General features: G+C 40.5%; 1 protein-coding gene across 2 annotated transcripts in view; it reads left to right on the top strand.

Moving 5' to 3' along the window:
- lpar1 (lysophosphatidic acid receptor 1) overlaps nt 1-22,305 on the top strand; it is a 207,849-nt gene extending 185,544 nt beyond the window's left edge. For both annotated transcript variants that reach the window (XM_061980902.2, XM_061980903.2), the window contains exon 3: nt 20,686-22,305. In XM_061980902.2, coding sequence (XP_061836886.1) covers nt 20,686-21,002 — 317 coding nt within the window. In that variant the 3' untranslated portion in view covers nt 21,003-22,305. The remainder of the gene's footprint in view (nt 1-20,685) is intronic.
- Nucleotides 22,306-22,975: the final 670 nt, after the last annotated feature.

Below are 22,975 nucleotides of genomic sequence, written 5' to 3' on the forward strand. Positions count from 1 at the left end.
GCTAAGATCAAGAAGCAGCAACATAGATGACGCATCAGAATCCATCGTCAGCAGTAGATCAAATTAAAAGTGCTCCCCCTCTGGTCAACATATGAAATAACAAGTGTGTGTAAGAAATTTAAATGCGCCCCCCTTTGGCCAAAATTTATAACAAAAAAACAAGATAAATATGTGTAAAGAGACATAGTGGAATAACTTGAAGTAAATAATGAAGCTTAAAAACTAGCAGTCTTTTTTTCACAATGTGTCGACTTTTTTCTTATAAGATTGGGACCGATTTCTCATTTTCTTTTTTCGTTTTCTGTAATATTGCAATATTTTCTCGTAAAATTGTTACTTTTTTATGTAAAATTATTACTTTTTTTTATGTAAAATTATTACTTTTTAATGCAAAATGGTGACATATGTCATATAAGATTCTGACTTTTACCACAATATTGCCAATTGTTTTGTTATCCTTGTAAAATAGTGAAAATGTTTTCGGAAAATTCTGATGATTATTATAATATTGCCCAAAAATTTTAAGTTTTCTTATAAAATTGTGACTTTTGTCGAGTAAAAGTACGGCTCTTTTCATAAAATTGCCAAAATGTTAAACTTTTATTGTAATATTGCGACTGTTATTGAGTACAATTCCAACTTTTATCACAATATTGCCCAAATGTTCAGTTTTTCTTGTGAAATTTTAAATTCCGTGTAGTAAAATGACGACTTTTATTATAATACTGCCAAAATTCTGAGTTTTTCTTGTGAAATTGTGACCTTTTTCTTGTGAAATTCCAACTCATTTTTCACATCAAGCTTTTTTTTATATTTGCATAGTATGTATATATTATTAATGTTGTAAATACACATCTTTATATATCTAGAAAGGCTGGTCCTAAAAAGGGAGGCATTTTTCAGAGGTCTCAAGAAGGTAACAAATACAAGAATGTGTGTGTGTGTGTGTGTGTGTGTGGGTGTGTGTCAGGTGTTGGCTCTCTCTCAATGTGAATGAATCACAGATCTCTTGGTGTATGACACATGATGACATCATCAGACTCATACCACTACACAAGTGGCATGACAGCTACACACTCGCCTCTTTGACCACTGAGCTTTTCTGTTTGCTTCTGTGCATGTGCGACCACTTACTGGAAGCAGAACCAATCAGTCGTAATGACGAGCCAAACTGTACGAGCCGCAGTCACGCCTGATGTGTAAGCTCACACTGTCACCTGTTGTGTGCGTTTGAACAATTCCTACACACACTACGGCTTGTCTAGTAGTATAGTTCAATAGTCTGTGTAGTAGTATAGTTCAATAGTCTGTGTAGTAGTATAGTTCAATAGTCTGTGTAGTAGTATAGATCAATAGTCCGTGTAGTAGTATAGTTCAATAGTCTGTGTAGTAGTATAGTCTGTGTGGTAGTATAGTTCAATAGTCTGTGTAGTAGTATAGATCAATAGTCTGTGTAGTAGTATAGTTTGTGTAGTAGTATAGTTCAATAGTCTGTGTAGTAGTATAGTTCAATAGTCTGTGTAGTAGTATAGTTCAATAGTCTGTGTAGTAGTATAGTTCAATAGTCTGTGTAGTAGTATAGTCCAATAGTCTGTGTAGTAGTATAGATCAATAGTCCGTGTAGTAGTATAGTTCAATAGTCTGTGTAGTAGTATAGTTCAATAGTCTGTGTAGTAGTATAGTCTGTGTAGTAGTATAGTTCAATAGTCTGTGTAGTAGTATAGTCCAATAGTCTGTGTAGTAGTATAGTTCAATAGTCTGTGTAGTAGTATAGTTCAATAGTCTGTGTAGTAGTATATCAATAGTCTGTGTAGTAGTATAGTTCAATAGTCTGTGTAGTAGTATATCAATAGTCTGTGTGGTAGTATAGTTCAATAGTCTGTGTAGTAGTATAGTTCAATAGTCTGTGTAGTAGTATTGTCTGTGTAGTAGTATAGTCCAATAATCTGTGTAGTAGTATAGTCCAATAGTCTGTGTAGTAGTATAGTTAAATAGTCTGTGTAGTAGTATATTAATAGTCTGTGTAGTACTATTGAACTATACTACTACACAGACTATTGATATACTACTACACAGACTATTGAACTATACTACTACACAGACTATTGGACTATACTACTACACAGTAGTAGTATAGTTCAATAGTACTACACAGACTATTAATATACTACTACACAGACTATTGGACTATACTACTACACAGACTATTGAACTATACTACTACACATACTATTGAACTATACTACTACACAGACTATTGAACTATACTACTACACAGTCTATTGAACTATACTACTACACAGACTATTGAACTATACTACTACACAGACTATTGAACTATACTACTACACAGACTATTGGACTATACTACTACACAGACTATTGGACTATGGACTATTGAACTATACTACTACACAGACTATTGGACTATACTACTACACAGTAGTAGTATAGTTCAATAGTACTACACAGACTATTAATATACTACTACACAGACTATTGGACTATACTACTACACAGACTATTGAACTATACTACTACACATACTATTGAACTATACTACTACACAGACTATTGAACTATACTACTACACAGTCTATTGAACTATACTACTACACAGACTATTGAACTATACTACTACACAGACTATTGAACTATACTACTACACAGACTATTGGACTATACTACTACACAGACTATTGAACTATACTACTACACAGACTATTGAACTATACTACTACACAGACTATTGGACTATGGACTATTGAACTATACTACTACACAGACTATTGAACTATACTACTACACAGACTATTGAACTATACTACTACACAGACTATTGGACTATGGACTATTGAACTATACTACTACACAGACTATTGGACTATACTACTACACAGACTATTGAACTATACTACTACACAGACTATTGGACTATGGACTATTGAACTATACTACTACACAGACTATTGGACTATACTACTACACAGACTATTGAACTATACTACTACACAGACTATTGGACTATACTACTACACGGACTATTGGACTATACAACAACACAGACTATTGAACTATACTACTGTAGTATAGTCAATAGTCTGTGTAGTAGTATAGTTCAATAGTCTGTGTAGTAGTATAGTTCAATAGTACGTGTAGTAGTATAGTTCAATAGTCTGTATAGTAGTATAGTCTGCATTCATTTCACTGTTTTCAAAGGATGTTTCTGTTTCAAAGGTATCACTAAAAAAATGAAATATAGACAATAGAAAGTGCAACAAAGACAGAAGTCGTCGCAGGCTGAGTCTATTTGTGGACACATTATTTTGTCATTTTATTACGACGGAGCAGCAACATTGTTTATTGCCATTGCACAGAACTTCCTGTGCTTCCAGTTTCTCCGAGCATGAGGTCACCCTGCTAACATCTTCATCAATCCTCACCACTTTGTGTCCAATACACTGTTTGTGTGTGCAAGAAAGGGGATTTGGAGGAAGGGAAAGGAACAAGAAAACTTTATGCGTACCGAGGAGAAGCCGCAGAGTCATTTGAGAACATCCATAATGGCTTCTTCCGACTGGCGTCACGGTCACGACCTCAGATAATGAGTGGGTCAGGACATCACCGGAAGGAGATCAACACAGAAGAGAGATATACTGGGGAGGATTGAACGGTTTAAGAGGAAAAAGGAGCGATTGCTGAAAGTGAGGCTTGACCAACGGACAATAAATAGACACGGGGTGAAAAAGTAATATTGGAGGTTTGTTTCTGTTTACTGGTGAAGGGAAATCAGACCCATTGAAGACAAAATGAGAACAAACGCTGATGTGGAAGACACACTGAGAACAAACACTGATGTGGAAGACACGTTGTGTGAATGGTAAATAAAAACAGAATATTTGCAAATCCTTATATTCAATTGAATATCCTGCTCAGTGGTTAGAGTGTCCGCCCTGAGATTGGTAGGTTGTAGAGATGCGCGGATAGGCAATTTATTTCATCCGCAACCGCGTCAGAAAGTCGTCAACCATCCGCCATCCACCCGATGTAACGTTTGATCAGAACTGCACCCGCCCGCCATCCGCCCGTTGTTATATATCTAATATTAATAAAAAAAAAAAAAAGGGTGAAAACTACGCGAATTGCACCTTGTGCAGACAAGATTTTTCGATCGGACACGGAGGAATTAGCGATGTAAAAGACCACGTTGGGACAAAAAAACACAAGTCTAATGCCATTGCTAGCGATACAAGTGGAAAACTTTCAACGTTTTTCGTCGCCCAAACAGATTCTTTGGATGTGATAAATGCCGAAGTTTTATTTACGGAGGCAATAATTGAGCATGGACTTCCAATCGCACTGGCTGATCACATGGGACAGTTAATAATGTAATGCAACCTTTAAAAATCATTACGCGGTGATCGCGATCCCAAAAATAAACTTTTCTTGCATGATAATGTCCAGAAAAATGTGCTTTATATTACTATAGAGTCCTTTTAACGAATGAGTTTGATGGTTTATCACAAACCTTAAATGAAATTCCATGGCCACCGTCCTGCTCTCTATATCAACCAGGGTGAGCCCCACCCCTTTCGTGAGCGCACTGCGAAAGCGGACGAGGCGGGGTGTCGGTGCGGTGGGCGCGGTAGTGACCCTGGACGTGCGTCGGGCCCTTCTCGCGGATCGCCTCAGCTACGGCTCCCGGTGGGGCCCTCTCGGGGGAAGGGGCCTCGGTCCCGGACCCCGGCGAGGCGTCCCTTCTCCGCTCCGTAAAAGTGTCCATCTCTTTTCTTTTTTTTTCTTCTGTTGTGGCATATGCAGCAGGTGCCTGCTCGTTTTTCGTATGTGGGTAACAACATTTAACTATGTATATATATTTCCCAATTGGTTTAACTGCCACCCGCAAAAAAAATCAAAAAAAAAAAAAAAAATCTAATTAATCCGCCCGACCCGACCCGCGAGCGGATAAAATCTTATTGTTTTTAATTTCATCCGCCCGATCCGCGGATAATCCGCGGACTCCGCGGTTGTGTCCGCAAACCGCGCATCTCTAGTAGGTTGTGAGTTCAAACCCCAGCCGAGTCATACCATCCATCCATCCATCCATTTTCTACCGCTTATTCCCTTTTGGGGTCGCGGGGGGCGCTGGAGCCTATCTCAGCTACAATCGGGCGGAAGGCGGGGTACACCCTGGACAAGTCGCCACCTCATCGCAGGGCCAACACAGATAGACAGACAACATTCACACTCACATCCACACACTAGGGCCAATTTAGTGTTGCCAATCAACTTATCCCCAGGTGCAGGGCCGGCCCGTGGCATAGGCCGTATAGGCAAATGCTAAGGGCGCCGTCCATCAGGGGGCGCCACGCCAGTGCCACAAATGTTGGAGAAAAAAAGAAAGAAAGAAAAAAAGTTGGTACTATTATTTCTAAATACAAAAAATAATCCCACGTTAATTAAAATGCAAAGTAAAGCCTATTTAATAGAAATATTATTTGTTACAACATTACGCCCCCCCTCCTCCCCCCGCACGGTGCGCCCCCTCCCTTCCCGTATCATGACTCTTTTTGGACGTCACCAAAACCAAAAAATCAACACAAGATGTCAAAACGGCCAAAACTGTCAGGTGCCCAGGGAAGAAAAAAGAGAAAAGAAGAGGAGGAGAAACGAGAAAAGACAGAGGTAGCAGGTAGGTAACGTTAGCCTACATGAAATTATTTGTGTTACAGAATGTGATAGTAACCTGGCTTTTTAGCATTAAGCTAATGTTACATGAGTCGGCAATTGCTAATCAATAAATAGCTAGTTCTGTTTTAACGTCGGGTTAATATTGTGGAGGGGGCTAAATTGTTATGGAAAATAATAATGTAACGTTAGGTAATTACAGTACTCCCACCTTACATTCCTCAGGGACATTTGTATTAGATCTTTTAAGCAGGTGTTTTTTGTTTACATTGTTATTGCCTTCTGGTTAGCTAATGTTTGCCCTGCAGGTAATAGTCACTTTTCCACCCCTTTATATATTAGGTATAGTTGTAAGTAAAAAAAAAAGGTCAAAGACAAAGCTATTCGGGTTCTTGTGAGTATATACACTTCACTGCCGATGTGGGGGGGCGCCACCTAAAATCTTGCCTAGGGCGCCAGATTGGTTAGGGCCGGGCCTGGTGTTATGTGTGTGTATATGTGTAAATAAATGAACACTGAAATTCAAGTATTTCTTTTTATATATATATATATATATATATATATATATATATATATATATATATGTGTGTGTGTGTGTGTGTGTGTAATAAAAAAAAATATATATATATATAGCTAGAATTCACTGAAAGTCAAGTATTTCTTATATATATATATATATATATATATATATATATATATATATATATATCTTAACCACGCCCCCAACCACGCCCCACCCCGACCACGCCCCCACCCCCCATCCCCCACCCCCCACCTCCCGAAATCGGAGGTCTCAAGGTTGGCAAGTATGACAAAGTGAAACTATCATATTCCTAACATGCAACTGAAGATCTTTGAAGCCTTCTTTTGATGTCATTTTGACGATTATGACTTGCAGTGTCACACTGGAACCAAGTTTGTGTTCTCAGGATGCAAAATGCAGCTAGCAGTGTGAAGCGTGAAGCTCGCAAAAACAGTAACCAAAGTTAAAGGGGTACTCCACTTTAAAAAAAAAAAAATGTTGCCTGTCGTTCACACGTCTATTTTTTTTAGGATCTTAAAGTTCAATTGGCAGCAAAACAGGCCCAGAGCATAATACTACCACCACCATGCTTTACGGTAGGTATGGTGTTCCTGGGATTAAAGGCCTCCAAACATATTGCTGGGTATTGTGGCCAAACAGCTCCATTTTTGTTTCATCTGACCACAGAACTTTCCTCCAGAAGGTCTTATCTTTGTCCATGTGATGTCAGTTCCTATCAGTTCTCTTATGCATTCTCATTTGGAAAAAAAATAACAAAAAAGTGGATTAGCATCAATTAAGAGGCGTACAAAAAATAAATTTTGGAAATTAATTTAAGAAATACATATTTTTCTGTAGAATTTAGCAAAATAAAACATGGAAATGACGCAAGAATGTGACATTTAGTAACATTTTCAAAACTCTTTTGTAATCTCCCTAGAAAATATAGAGGTGAAACTCAACATTTTAGTTTGTTTAAATGTACAAAGTGAAACTATCATATTCCTAACATGCAACTGAAGATATTTGAAGCCTTCTTTTGATGTCATTTTGACGATTATGACTTGCAGTGTCACACTGGAACCACGTTTGTGTTCTCAGGATGCAAAAGGCAGCAGTGTGAAGCTCGCAAAAACAGTAACCAAAGTTAAAGGGGTACTCCACTTTAAAAAAAAAAAAATGTTGCCTGTCGTTCACACGTCTATTTTTTTTAGGATCTTAAAGTTCAATTGGCAGCAAAACAGGCCCAGAGCATAATACTACCACCACCATGCTTTACGGTAGGAATGCTGTTCCTGGGATTACAGGCCTCCAAACATATTGCTGGGTATTGTGGCCAAACAGCTCCATTTTTGTTTCATCCGACCACAGAACGTTCCGCCAGAAGGTCTTATCTTTGTCCATGTGATGTCAGTTCCTATCAGTTCTTTTATGCATTCTCATTTGGAAAAAAAATAACAAAAAAGTGGATTAGCATCAATTAAGAGGCGTACAAAAAATAAATTTTGGAAATTAATTTAAGAAATACATATTTTTCTGTAGAATTTAACAAAATAAAACATGGAAATGACGCAAGACATTTAGTAACATTTTCAAAACTCTTTTGTAATCTCTCTAGAAAATATAGAGGTGAAACTCAACATTTTAGTTTGTTAAATGTACAAAGTGAAACTATCATATTCCTAACATGCAACTGAAGATATTTGAAGCCTTCTTTTGATGTCATTTTGACGATTATGACTTGCAGTGTCACACTGGAACCACGTTTGTGTTCTCAGGATGCAAAAGGCAGCAGTGTGAAGCTCGCAAAAACAGTAACCAAAGTTAAAGGGGTACTCCACTTTAAAAAAAAAAAAAATGTTGCCTGTCGGTCACACGTCTATTTTTTTTAGGATCTTAAAGTTCAATTGGCAGCAAAACAGGGCCCAGAGCATAATACTACCACCACCATGCTTTACGGTAGGAATGCTGTTCCTGGGATTAAAGGCCTCACTTTTTCTCCTCCAAACATATTGCTGGGTATTGTGGCCAAACAGCTCCGTTTTTGTTTCATCCGACCACAGAACGTTCCGCCATGTGAAGTATGTGCTCCAATCACTAAAAACAAAAAAATAAGAGTTGTAGAAATGATTGTAAAGTCAAGACAGCCACGACATGATGTTCTTTACGACTGTAAATGTAAAATGAAATAAATTGTGATTATGACAACTTGCTATACCTGAGTGTCGTCTCAGGGTGATTAGTGATTTGATTCAGTCTCAGCACTGCAGTTAAGTAACACCAAGCGTGATCCCCCCCGCCCCCAGCTTAATTAGTTTTGCCCGACAAGACCTGGAAAATGTCACAATACTTTTCCAGACATTTAAAAAAAATTTCCAGCCACTCTTGCTTGGTTGTGTTTATTTACGTTCCTCCGCAGACTTCTCGGCTTCTCCGGTTTCTTTCCCCGACATTTGACATTTTCAAGCGGCGACAAGGCGAGGGGGGGGTTCACTTCGGTTCGCCCCAAAAAAACATACTCCTTTCCACCGTCCTGTACAAAGTGCTCGAGGGAATGTAGGATGGACGCTATGAGACCAGCAGGATGGTGAGCGGAAATGAAAGATGCTCCTGGGGGGGAAACTTTTCAGATAGAGGCTCACTATTTACTTAGGGCCGTTGGTATTGTAGTCGTTCACATACCCCGGAAGGGACAAGCAGTAGAAAATGGATGGATGGATGGTTCTAGTGTAGCTGACTTGTCCATTGTCATTAGAAAAGAAGGGATATTTTCCAGAAAATAGGTGTAATTCTGTATTTTCTACCTACAAACCCCGTTTCCATATGAGTTGGGAAATTGTGTTAGATGTAAATATAAACGGAATACAATGATTCGCAAATCATTTTCAACACATATTCAGTTGAATATGCTACAAAGACAACATATTTGATGTTCAAACTCATAAACTTTTTTTTTTTTTTTTTTGCAAATACCGTATTTTCCGCACCATAAGGCGCCGCCCTGGGTTATAAGCCGCGCCTTCAATGAACGGCATATTTCAAAACTTTGTCCACCTATAAGCCGCCCCGTGTTATAAGCCGCATCTAACTGCGCTAAAGGGAATGTCAAAAAAACAGTCAGATAGGTCAGTCAAACTTTAATAATATATTAAAAACCAGCGTGATGTGGGCGCGCATGGAGTCGTATATCAACATGGACGGAGCTGCGTGAAAAAAGCCACCCGGCCTCTTCGCGTAAACTTCCCTTAACCACTCGCTCATCTTTTCTTCATCCATCCATCCCTTCGAGTTAGCTTTTATGATGACGCCGGCTGGAAAGGTCTCTTTTGGCAAGGTCTTCCTTTTGAATATCACCATGGGTGGAAGTTTCTGGCCATTAGCATGGCAAGCTAGAACCACAGTGAAGGATGACTTCTCATTCCCTGTGGTGTGAATATTCACCGTACGTGCTCCCGTTGTATCCACAGTGCGGTTCACAGGAATATCAAAAGTCAGTGGAACCTCGTCCATGTTGATAATGTTCTCTGGCCGGATCTTTTTTTCAGCTATCTTGTTTTTACAATATGCACGGAAAGTAGCCAGCTTTTCTTGAAAGTCTTTAGGCAGTTGCTGTGAAATAGTAGTCCGTGTGCGGATGGAGAGATTGCGTCTTTTCATGAACCGGAAACCTGTCGCTTAGTAGGAGCCATTTTGTGGTCTTTACAGATGTAAACACACAAAGGAAATGAAACGTAATATCCGCGCGCTTCTTCTTCTTCTACGCGGGCGGGTGGTTGCTTACAGTAGAAGAAGAAGCGCTTCCTGTTCTATGGGGGCGGGTGCTTACCTTGGCGGTTGCTTGCGTAGAAGAAGAAGCACTTCCTCTTCTACGGGGAAAAAAGATGGCGGCTGTTTACCGTAGTTGCGAGACCGAAACGTTATGAAAATGAATCTTAATATTAATCCATATATAAAGCGCACCGGGTTATAAGCCGCACTGTCAGCTTTTGAGTAAATTTGTGGTTTTTAGGTGCGGCTAATAGTGCGGAAAATACGGTAATCATTAACTTAGAATTTCATGGCTGCAACACGTGCCAAAGTAGTTGGGAAAGGGCATGTTCACCACTGTGTTACATGGCCTTTCCTTTTAACAACACTCAATAAACAATTGGGAACTGAGGAAACTAATTGTTGAAGCTTTGAAAGTGGAATTATTTCCCTTTCTTGTTTAATGTAGAGCTTCAGTCGTTCAACAGTATTTTACGCTTCATAATGCGCCACACATTTTCGATGGGAGACAGGTCTGGACTGCAGGCGGGCCAGGAAGTTAAAGTTAAAGTTAAGTTAAAGTACCAATGATTGTCACACAAACTAAGTGTGGTGAAATGTGTCCTCTGCATTTGACCCATCCCCTTCTTCACCCCCTGGGAGATGAGGAGAGCAGTGGGCAGCAGCGGTGCCGCGCCCGGGAATCATTTTTGGTGATTTAACCCCCAATTCCAACCCTTGATGCTGAGTATCAAGCAGGGAGGTAATGGGTCCCATTTTTATAGTCTTTGGTGTGACTCGGCCGGGGTTTGAACTCACAACCTACCGATCTCAGGGCGGACACTCTAACCACTAGGCCACTGAGTAGGAAAGTACCCGCACTCTTTTTTTTTACGAAGCCACGTTGTTGTAACACGTGCTGAATGTGGCTTGGCATTGTCTTGCTGAAATAAGCAGGGGCGTCCATGAAAAAGACGGCGTTTAGATGGCAGCATATGTTGTTTCTAAACCTGTATGTACCTTTCAGCATTAATGGTGCCTTCACAGATGTGTAAGTTACCCATGCCTTGGGCACTAATACACCCCCATACCATCACAGATGCTGGCTTTTGAACTTTGCGTCGATAACAGTCTAGATGGTTCGCTTCCCCTTTGGTCCGGATGACACGATGTCGAATATTTCCAAAAACAATTTGAAATGTGGACTCGTCAGACCACAGAACACTTTTCCACTTTGCATGAGTCCATCTTAGATGATGGCCCAGAGAAGCCGGCGGCGTTTCTGGGTGTTGTTGATAAATGGCTTTCGCATAGTAGAGCGACAAACTGTATTAAGTGACAGTGGTTTTCTGAAGTGTTCCTGAGCCCATGTGGTGATATCCTTTAGAGATCGATGTCGGTTTTTTATACAGTGCCGTCTGAGGGATGGAAGGTCACGGTCATTCAATGTTGGTTTCCGGCCATGCCGCTTACGTGGAGTGATTTCTCCAGATTCTCTGAACCTTTTGATGATATTATGGACCGTAGATGTTGAAATCCCTAAATTTCTTGCAATTGCACTTTGAGAAACGTTGTTCTTAAACTGTTCAACAAGTTGTGGACAAAGGGGTGTACCTCGCCCCATCCTTTCTTGTGAAAGACTGAGCATTGTTTGGGAAGCTGTTTTTATACCCAATCATGGCACCCACCTGTTCCCAATTAGCCTGCACACCTGTGGGATGTTCCAAATAAGTGTTTGATGAGCCTTCCTCAACTTTATCAGTATTTATTGCCACCTTTCCCAACTTCTTTGTCACGTGTTGCTGCCATCAAATTCTAAAGTTAATGATTATTTGCGAAACAAAATAAAGTTTATCAGTTTGAACATCAGGTGGGTGTGTTCTAACTATCGTGGGATCACACTCCTCAGCCTTCCCGGTAAGGTCTATTCAGGTGTACTGGAGAGGAGGCTACGCCGGATAGTCCAACCTCGGATTCAGGAGGAACAGTGTGGTTTTTGTCCTGGTCGTGGAACTGTGGACCAGCTCTATACTCTGGGCAGGGTCCTTGAGGGTGCATGGGAGTTTGCCCAACCAGTCTACATGTGTTTTGTGGACTTGGAGAAGGCATTCGACCGTGTCCCTCGGGAAGTCCTGTGGGGAGTGCTCAGAGAGTATGGGGTATCGGACTGTCTGATTGTGGCAGTCCGCTCCCTGTATGATCAGTGTCAGAGCTTGGTCCGCATTGCCGGCAGTAAGTCGGACACGTTTCCGGTGAGGGTTGGACTCCGCCAAGGCTGCCCTTTGTCACCCATTCTGTTCATAACTTTTATGGACAGAATTTCTAGGCGCAGTCAAGGCGTTGAGGGGATCTGGTTTGGTGGCTGCAGGATTAGGTCTCTGCTTTTTGCAGATGATGTGGTCCTGATGGCTTCATCTGGCCAGGATCTTCAGCTCTCGCTGGATCGGTTCGCAGCCGAGTGTGAAGCGACTGGGATGAGAATCAGCACCTCCAAGTCCGAGTCCATGGTTCTCGCCCGGAAAAGGGTGGAATGCCATCTCCGGGTTGGGGAGGAGACCCTGCCCCAAGTGGAGGAGTTCAAGTACCTCGGAGTCTTGTTCACGAGTGAGGGAAGAGTGGATCGTGAGATCGACAGGCGGATCGGTGCGGCGTCTTCAGTAATGCGGACGCTGTATCGATCCGTTGTGGTGAAGAAGGAGCTGAGCCGGAAGGCAAAGCTCTCAATTTACCGGTCGATCTACGTTCCCATCCTCACCTATGGTCATGAGCGTTGGGTTATGACCGAAAGGAGAAGATCACGGGTACAAGCGGCCGAAATGAGTTTCCTCCGCCGGGTGGCGGGGCTCTCCCTTAGAGATAGGGTGAGAAGCTCTGTCATCCGGGGGGAGCTCAAAGTAAAGCCGCTGCTCCTCCACATGGAGAGGAGCCAGATGAGGTGGTTCGGGCATCTGGTCAGGATGCCACCCGATCGCCTCCCTCGGGAGGTGTTTAGGGCACGTCCGACCGGTAGGAGGCCACGGGGAAGACCCAGGACACATTGGGAAGACTATGTCTCCCGGCTGGCCTGGGAACGCCTCGGGATCCCCCGGGAGGAGCTGGACGAAGTGGCTGGGGAGAGGGAAGTCTGGGCTTCCCTGCTTAGGCTGCTGCCCCCGCGACCCGACCTCGGATAAGCGGAAGAAGATGGATGGATGGATGGAGTTTGAACATCAAATATGTTGTCTTTGTAGCATATTCAACTGAATTTGGATTGAAAATGATTTGCAAATCATTGTATTCCGTTTATATTTACATCTAACACAATTTCCCAACTCATATGGAAACAGGGTTTGTACTAGTGTTGTCCCGATACCAATATTTTGGTACCGGTACCAGTACCAAAATGATTTTGATACTTTTCGGTGCTTTTCTAAATAAATGGAACCACAGAAAATGGCATTATTGGCTTTATTTTAACAAAAAATCTTAGAGTACATCAAACATATGTTTATTATTGTCACTTAGTCCTTAAATAAAATAGACAACTTGTCTTTTAGTAGTAAGTAAACAAACAAAGACTCCTAATTAGTCTATGCAGTAACATATTGTGTCATTTATACACCTATTATTTTGTACACATTATGAAGGACAAGTGGTAGAAACACAGAGTTGGCCTGCGTTGCTGGGAAGTGAAGTCAAGCCTTTTTGTCGCAGCTGCTGCCAGCAAAACCCCGACAGATAAAAATTCCTGCCTTCAAGACGCCCGGCTGTCCTCATTTCTCTTCAAGACCTTTTTTTGTCTTAATGTGTTGAAGTCGTGTTTGGACAAATGGCCTCTGTTGACTTCATTCAGCACACTTGACCTTGACATTTCATGAGCAATGACTCAGAGGTTCGCTGCAACGTGCCCTCCCTCACATTTCTTAACCAAATTACTTTGGAATGGCGCAAATATGACGAGGGGGTGATAGAAACATGTTCCGGAGAAACAGAGGACGCCGACACGTCAACAAGAAGAATAGTGTTTATTTCGTGAGTGTGGTTTTAATTGTGCTGCTTGATTGTTATTGAATTATTCATTCTGTGGCGAAGACTTTTGCAATTTGTTCATTTTCTGGCATCAAGTTGAAACAAACAACAAAAAATCTGTTTTTTCATCAACTTGGTATCTAAGAAGCTAGATTTATTCTCTACTGCTCTAAATATACTTGCAAAATTGACTATCCATCCATCCATCCATCTTCTTCCGCTTATCCGAGGTCGGGTCGCGGGGGCAGCAACCTAAGCGGGAAGCCCAGACTTCCCTCTCCCCAGCCACTTCGTCCAGCTCCTCCCGGGGGATCCCGAGGCGTTCCCAGGCCAGCCGGGAGACATAGTCTTCCCAACGTGTCCTGGGTCTTCCTCGTGGCCTCCTACCGGTCGGACGTGCCCTAAACACCTCCCTAGGGAGGCGCTCGGGTGGCATCCTGACCAGATGCCTGAACCACCTCATCTGGCTCCTCTCGATGTGGAGGAGCAGCGGCTTTACTTTGAGCTCCCCCGGATGACAGAGCTTCTCACCCTATCTCTAAGGGAGAGACCCGCCACCCGGCGGAGGAAACTCATTTCGGCCGCTTGTACCCGTGATCTTGTCCTTTCGGTCATAACCCAAAGCTCATGACCATAGGTGAGGATGGGAACGTAGATCGACCGGTAAATTGAGAGCTTTGCCTTCCGGCTCAGCTCCTTCTTCACCACAACGGATCGATACAGCGTCCGCATTACTGAAGACGCCGCACCGATCCGCCTGTCGATCTCACGATCCACTCTTCCCTCACTCGTGAACAAGACTCCGAGGTACTTGAACTCCTCCACTTGGGGCAAGATCTCCTCCCCAACCCGGAGATGGCACTCCACCCTTTTCCGGGCGAGAACCATGGACTCGGACTTGGAGGTGCTGATTCTCATCCCAGTCGCTTCACACTCAGCTGCGAACCGATCCAGTGAGAGCTGAAGATCCTGGCTAGATGAAGCCATCAGGACCACATCATCTGCAAAAAGCAGAGACCTAATCCTGCAGCCACCAAACCGAATCCAAAATTGACTAATTTGTCGGTAATACAAAACCCAAAAGCAGTGAAGTTGTCACGTTGTGTAAATGGTAAATAAAAACAGAATTTGCAAATCCTTTTCAACTTATATTTGTCATGTCTGTGTAATCATGTTTTGTTTTAAGTCATGTTTTGTTTAGTTATAGGACTCTTTAGTTTCTGTCTTTTCACTCCCTTGTCTTGTTTCCATGATTACCCCATTAGTTTCACCTGTTCCACGTTTGGACTCATTGTGCACTCTTGTTTGTCACCATAGCAACCCATTAGTTTTCACCTGTCACGTCACGCACCTGTTTCACGTCTTGAGTCACGCACCTGTTTTCGTTAATCATGTCTGTAGTATTTAAGTTCATTGTTTTCAGTTTGTCTTTCTGACGACCTCACCACATTTATGCTCTGTCCATTCTTTCCATGTCCATTCTTCATGCAACTATTTTTGTCCAAGCCAAGTAAGTTTTTGTTCCATGTTTATAGTCTTTTTGTTTTTCATAGTTTCTTCTCCGCCACTGTGCGTGCTATTCATTTGTACTTTTTTGCTATAGTCTTTTGGTTTCATAGTTTATTCTCCGCCACTGTGCCCGCTTTTTGTTTGATCCTTTTTTTTGTATATATAGTCTTTAAATAAATCATGTACCTTCATTCCCGTCTTGCCCGTGCCAACTTTCCGTTGCATCCCGGAAAAGCAAACACCCAAGATCAAGTCATGACAATATTCAATTGAATAGACTGCAAAGACAAGATATTTAACGTTCACACTGAGAAACTTCTTTTTTTTTTGTGCAAATAATCATTAACTTAGAATTTAATGGCAGCAGCACATTGCAAAAAAGTTGTCACAGGGGCATTTTTACCACTGTGTTACATGGCCTTTCCTTTTAACAACACTCAGTAAAGGTTTGGGAACTGAGGAGACACATTTTTGAAGTGGAATTATTTCCCATTCTTGCTTACATGTTTTATCCGGCCCGCGGGATGAGTTTGCTCATTTTGGGATGAAAGAACCTGCTGTTCTAAATGTGTCCACTAGATGTCGCAATAGCAATTATTTGTATCTTTGTCGATGATGCTACATATGTACAACATAAACCACATCAGTCGAGGAAAATGATATCAAACTACATAAATAACTCAATCTTGATAGATTGAAAATGAACACCAATGAGTTGACTCATGAACATTATCACATCATTTATTTAGTTAATATAAATAACGACAAATAAAGCATATATACTATTAACCGCAACAGGTAATTGTAAAAAAAACAAAAACAACATTGTGATTTGTACAATTTCAGAATGTGCTTGTTCTATTTTTAAACAAGGAAAACAATCTGAGGTTGTCTTTATTTTTAAGTTATCGTGCCGTGATTTTACTAGTCCGGACAATTTGGGAGTAGATTTTTCTCCAGTTCTCCTGTTCTAAATCTTAGTGACATATTACATATATCAGATAGGTGGGGTTTTTTACCCTTCCGTTCATATTTCGCTGTTTGTTGCATTTTTGTTGCCTTTTGCTTGATGGTAAAATAAGTGGATGGAGAGGGGTTGTGACATTCATATGTTGTCAATATTCAGTGTTTTATCCTTCATAGTTAATATTGTAAATCCCACATTCTTTATTTTCATGTTCTCTTTTGTAAAGTAAATCTGAACAGCCGATATGGGCATCTACATCAACTATATGATTTGCCTGAGATGCTGGACAGGACAAAAAAATAATAATAATAAAAAATAAATAAATAATTAAAAAAAAATATATATATATATATATATATATATATATATATATATATATATATATATATATATATGTATATGTATATATATCTATATATATATATATATATATATATATATATATATATATTTTTTTTTTTATTATTATTATTTTTTTTGATTATTTATTTATTTATTTATTTATTTTTTATTATTATTATTTTTTTGTCCTGTCCAGCATCTCAGGCAAATCATATAGTTGATGTATATATATGTATATATATATATATATATATATATATATATATATATATATATATATATATATGTATATGTATATATATATATATATATATATATATATATATATTTATATATATATATATATGTATATGTATATATATATATATATATATATATATATATATATATATATATTTATATATATATATATATATATATATATATATATATATATATATACATATATATAATATATATATATATATATATATATATACATACATATATATGTTGTCAATATTCAGTGTTTTATCGTTCATAGTTATTTTGTAAATCCCACAGTCTTTATTTATTTCAAGGCGGTCTGTCATAACATTTTTAGCAATCAATCAGACATTATTGTGAGGTTTTGTATTATTTTACCATGAATTAACGTGGACCCCGACTTAAACGGGTTGAAAAACTTATTGGGGTGTTACCATTTAGTGGTCAATTGTACGGAATACGTACTGTACTGTGCAATCTACTAATAAAAGTTTCAATCAATCAATCAATCAAGTGTTCCTAAAAATAGATATACCGGCCCCCAGACACATTTTTTCACTAAATTTGGCCCCCTGGGTCAAATGAACTGCCCAGGCCTGCTCTAAATGGTGTGTGGTGTGAAATGTAGGGGTGTAACGGTACACAACAATTGCAGTTCGGTACGTACCTCGGTTTAGAGGTCACGGTTTGGTTCATTTTCGGTACAGTAAGAAAACAAAATATACATTTTTTGGTTATTTATTTACCAAATTTGTAAACAATGGCTTTATCCTTTTGACATTGGGAACACTATAATAATTCTGCCCACGTTAATCAACATTCAACTGCCTCAAGTTGTTGCTCAGATTAAATAAAATGACAAAACTTTTCTTCTACATATAAAAAGTGCTACATTAAACAGTTTCAAGTCAACTCATCATGCTTAATTTATTACAGCATTTGGGAAGCCTGTTGTTGATTTATTATGTAAATGTTATATTTTGATCAACATGTGATAGCAGGGACCCTGCCATTCAAAACTAGGCTGCTGCATTTCTAATGATTAATGTAACTATAGCTGAAAAAATATATAGTACAATAGCAATAGGAGAGACTATTCCTCCCTGAACACCATGGAGTTCATGCAGGCTTAATGATGCACTTACATTATTATATCAACTATCAGAGACAGAAACTCTTCATTTAACATATTGTCCTTTTTTGCTGCTTCAACACAGCTCAATCAACACAGAAAAAGGTAAAGTGAAATAACAGACTGACAGGGCTTTGCTGTCCGTAACACACACACACACATGCACACACACACACACACACCGCAAAATGAGCTAACGTTACGCTAAAAGCGAATTAGCCTTCGCCTCAAGCCAGGACTGCGAGCGAGCTGAGTTGCTGTTTAGGTTTCTAGAAGGTCAACGGGCTCATAGTGATGTTACTAGTAGTTGACTGGGAGGTGTTTATTATCATTTGGGGAGAGTCCGCTGCCTGATGATTACCTGCTAAACGCTAAGCACTGACTACATCATACTTGCCAACCTTGAGACCTCCGATTTCGGGAGGTGGGGGGTGGGGGCGTGGTCGGGGGTGGGGCGGGCCGTGGTTGGGGGCGTGGTTAAGAGGGGAGGAGTATATTGACAGCTAGAATTCACCAAGTCAAGTATTTCATACATATTATATATATACACAGGCCCGACCCTAACCAATCTGGCGCCCTAGGCAAGATTTTAGGTGGCGCCCCCCCACATCGGCAGTGAAGTGTATATACTCACAAGAAACCGAATAGCTTTGTCTTTGACCTTTTTTTTTTACTTACAACTATACCTAATATATAAAGGGGTGGAAAAGTGACTATTACCTGCAGGGCAAACATTAGCTAACCAGAAGGCAATAACAATGTAAACAAAAAACAGCTGCTTAAAAGATCTAATACAAATGTCCCTGAGGAATGTAAGGTGGGAGTACTGTAATTACCTAACGTTACATTATTATTTTCCATAACAATTTAGCCCCCTCCACAATATTAACCCGACGTTAAAACAGAACTAGCTATTTATTGATTAACAATTGCCGAATCATGTGACATTAGCTTAATGCTAAAAAGCCGGGTTACTATCACATTCTGTAACAGACAAATAATTTCATGTAGGCTAACGTTATCTACCTGCTACCTCTTGTCTTTTCTCGTTTCTCCTCCTCTTCTTTTCTCTTTTTTCTTCCCTGGGCACCTGACAGTTTTGGCCGTTTTGACATCTTGTGTTGATTTTTTGATGTGGTGACGTCCAAAAAGAGTCATGATACGGGAAGGGAGGGGGCTCACCGTGCGCGGGGACAGGGGGGGGGAGGGGGCGTAATGTTGTAACAAATAATATTTCTATTAAATAGGCTTTACTTTGCATTTTAATTAACGTGGGATTATTTTTTGTATTTAGAAATAATAGTACCAACTTTTTTTCTTTTCTTTTTTTTTCTCCAACATTTGTGGCACTGGCGTGGCGCCCCCTGATGGACGGCGCCCTTAGCATTTGCCTATACGGCCTATGCCACGGGCCGGCCCTGTATATACATATATATATATATATATATATATAGAGAGAGAGAGAGAGAGAGAGAGAGAGAGAGAGAGAGAGAGAGAGAGAGAGAGAGAGAGAGAGAGAGAGAGAGAGAGAGAGAGAGAGAGAGAGAGAGATATCTACATCCTGAAAATATGCAAACAAAACTGTGTTTAGATAATTGATACTTCAAACTTGCATAAATAAACATTAAGGAATATAACATAACTTGGCTTCTGAGAGTTTCAAAATGTAATGAATAAAATGCTAAAGTTGTTGATAAACAAGCAATTATTTTAATAATTAAATATGGTCATTTTAAATGAATTATTATGATAATTTAAAATCAATTATTTCAAATGTGTTTATTTTAATGTATAATTCTATGGATGGATGTAATAAGGAGTCACGAAAAAATACAAATAAAAATACAATCAATTTTGATGTTTTTAGCAAAATATAGTAAAAATGTATTTAGTTTTTTTTTGTTTTTTTTTAATTAATAAATATATTTATTTTTAGGTCAAATAAACATAATAATACAATTTATCTCTAGTCTGGATGATTTAGTTCTTGTCACCCTGTTGTCCTCCCGTCATGAAAAAAAGGCTGTCCTCACTCAGGTCCGCATGGAGCTGGAGGGGGCGTGGCCTCCAGCTCCGGCTGAAAATCGGGAGATTTTCGGGAGAATATTTGTCCCGGGAGTTTTTCGGGAGAGGCGCTGAATTCCGGGAGTCTCCCGGAAAATTCGGGAGGGTTGGCAAGTATGGACTACATGCGCTCTGAATACGCACTGCTGATTGGCTGTTACCGCTCTGCGTGTAACCAATCAGATGGTTGTGTGGGTGGGACAATGCTGGGTGTTGTGTAAAGGACTGACAGAGACAGAGGCAGAAGGCTACTTAATATGTTCGTGTGGAAACTCTTTCAGTACACCTCCGAACCGAACCGAACCGAAACCCCCGTACCGAAACGGTTCAATACAAATACACGTACCGTTACACCCCTACTGAAATGAAAATTAATCTGAGTCTGGTGAATTTGGTTTTCTCACACAACTTCTATGAGATCTCCGGTTTTAAAACGTCTTTTTATTCCGTCTCCAAAAGGTGCTTTCATCATCTGCTGGACCCCCGGCCTGGTCATCCTCCTCCTGGACGTCTTCTGCGCCAGCTGCAACGTGCTCACCTACGAGAAGTTCTTCCTGCTCCTGGCCGAGTTCAACTCCGCCATGAACCCCATCATCTACTCCTACCGCGACAAGGAGATGAGCGCCACCTTCCGGCAGATCCTGTGCTGCCAGCGGCAGGAGAACGTCAACGGGACGGCGGCGGAGGGCTCCGACCGCTCCGCCTCGTCCGTCAACCACACGGTGCTGAGCGGCGGCCTGCACCACCATCACCACAACGAACACTCGGTGGTGTAAAGAAGGTGAGCGTGGATGTTTTGGAAGGGACGGTGAGGAGACGGGGGAAACCGCGAGATGGATTGTAGATTGGCGATGGACGTTGCAGCGGTGGACTCCGCGAAGGATGAGGAGGCATTATCACAAAGACTTTGAAAGGATGTTAGTATTTTTGAGTTCAATGTGAAATGACAGTACAATAATCTCCTGTTTACGTCCCATTGTTACTTCTGTCAGGTTCAAACATTTGATGACATCTATTAAACAAGACAAGAGGCAAAGAATTAAACAGAGACAGAATTCAATTCGGACTCAATTGAGGAGAGATGCCGGGACATTGTACTCTTGTACAATTCCCAGCACGCTCTGGCGAAAGATTGTACTCCTTCTCCTTTATTTGACCACATGACCACAGCTGCTTCCAAAGGGAAGTGGGTCGTAAAAAGCGTTGCCTTTGGTTACAGAACAGTTCAAAAGAAAAGTTCGTAAAACGAGTTAAAAAACAGGTTCGTGAAGCAGTTCAAAAAGTTGAAAAAGGAGGTTCAAAAAGAGGTCGTCTGGAAATTGGGCAGATCCTGCCTTCTCTCTGCTTTGGGTTAGAACAATAATTTCTGTTGATTACCATACATGAAAGAAAACAGAAAACCCTTCATGTTGCTTTCCCGCTTACACAGTGGAGTTTTACGAGCCTTCTTCTTGGTAGGTTTCAAAGACAGCTTTTGTCTTCTTGCCGGGCACTCAATGTAACACAAAGTTTTTGTGATAACTTAGAAACAATTATTCCAACAACTTCCATCAAGGTTTTGTTTTGATTAGTCCAGCTACTGAAATGAAAATTAATGTGAGTCTGGTGAATTTGGTTTTCTCACACAACTTCTATGAGATCTCCGGTTTTAAAACGTCTTTTTATTCCGTCTCGTGTCTCCAAAAGGTGCTTTCATCACCTGCTGGACTCCGCGAAGGATGAGGAGGCATTATCACAAAGACTTTGAAAGGATGTTAGTATTTTTGAGTTCAATGTGAAATGACAGTACAATAATCTCCTGTTTACGTCCCATTGTTACTTCTGTCAGGTTCAAACATTTGATGACAGTTATTAAACAAGACAAGAGGCAAAGAATTAAACAGAGACAGAATTCAATTTGGACTCAATTGAGGAGAGACGCCGGGACATTGTACTCTTGTACAATCCCCAGCACGCTCTGGCGAAAGATTGTACTCCTCCTCCTTTATTTTACTTTCTCCGACCACATGACCACAGCTGATTCCAGAGGGAAGTGGGTCGTAAACAGCGTTGCCTTTGGTTACAGAACAGTTCAAAAGAAAAGGTTCGTGAAGCAGTTGAAAAAGGAGGTTCAAAAAGAGGTCGTCTGGAAATTGGGCAGATCCTGCCTTCTCTCTGCTTTGAAGTCCTTGGGTTAGGACAATATATTTCTGTTGATTACCATACATGAAAGAAAACAGAAAACCCTTCATGTTGCTTTCTCGCGTACACAGTGGAGTTTTACGAGCCTTCTTCTTGGTAGGTTTCAAAGACAGCTTTTGTCTTCTTTGCCGGGCACTCAATGTAACACAAAGTTTTTGTGATAACTTAGAAACAATTATTCCAACAACTTCCATCAAGGTTTTGTTTTGATTAGTCCAGCTAACGGGATTACTACTACTACTAACCCACCCCCCGCATGGTACATTCCACTTTGCCGGTCCACTACTGACAGAGCACAGAGAGCTTGGCTGTTTAGCATCAGCAAGCGTCTGAGTCACTGAACTGTGAGTGGAACAATCCACCAACAAAAACAGCCATTTGTAACTTTTCTTACATGAAGCAGGGACAAACAAACCCCAGTAATGGTGCTTGGCGGAATGTGACCCACTTTCTACGGGGTAGGGCAGGGGGGGGATCCCATGACATCATTATAACGCGTTCTGAAGCTCAAACTAAACTAAGCATTTGAACACGTTGACTTCCAGTTGATCCATCCATCCATCCATCT

The sequence above is a fragment of the Nerophis lumbriciformis genome, linkage group LG20, assembly GCF_033978685.3.
Source record: "Nerophis lumbriciformis linkage group LG20, RoL_Nlum_v2.1, whole genome shotgun sequence".
NCBI classification, from domain to species: domain Eukaryota; kingdom Metazoa; phylum Chordata; class Actinopteri; order Syngnathiformes; family Syngnathidae; genus Nerophis; species Nerophis lumbriciformis.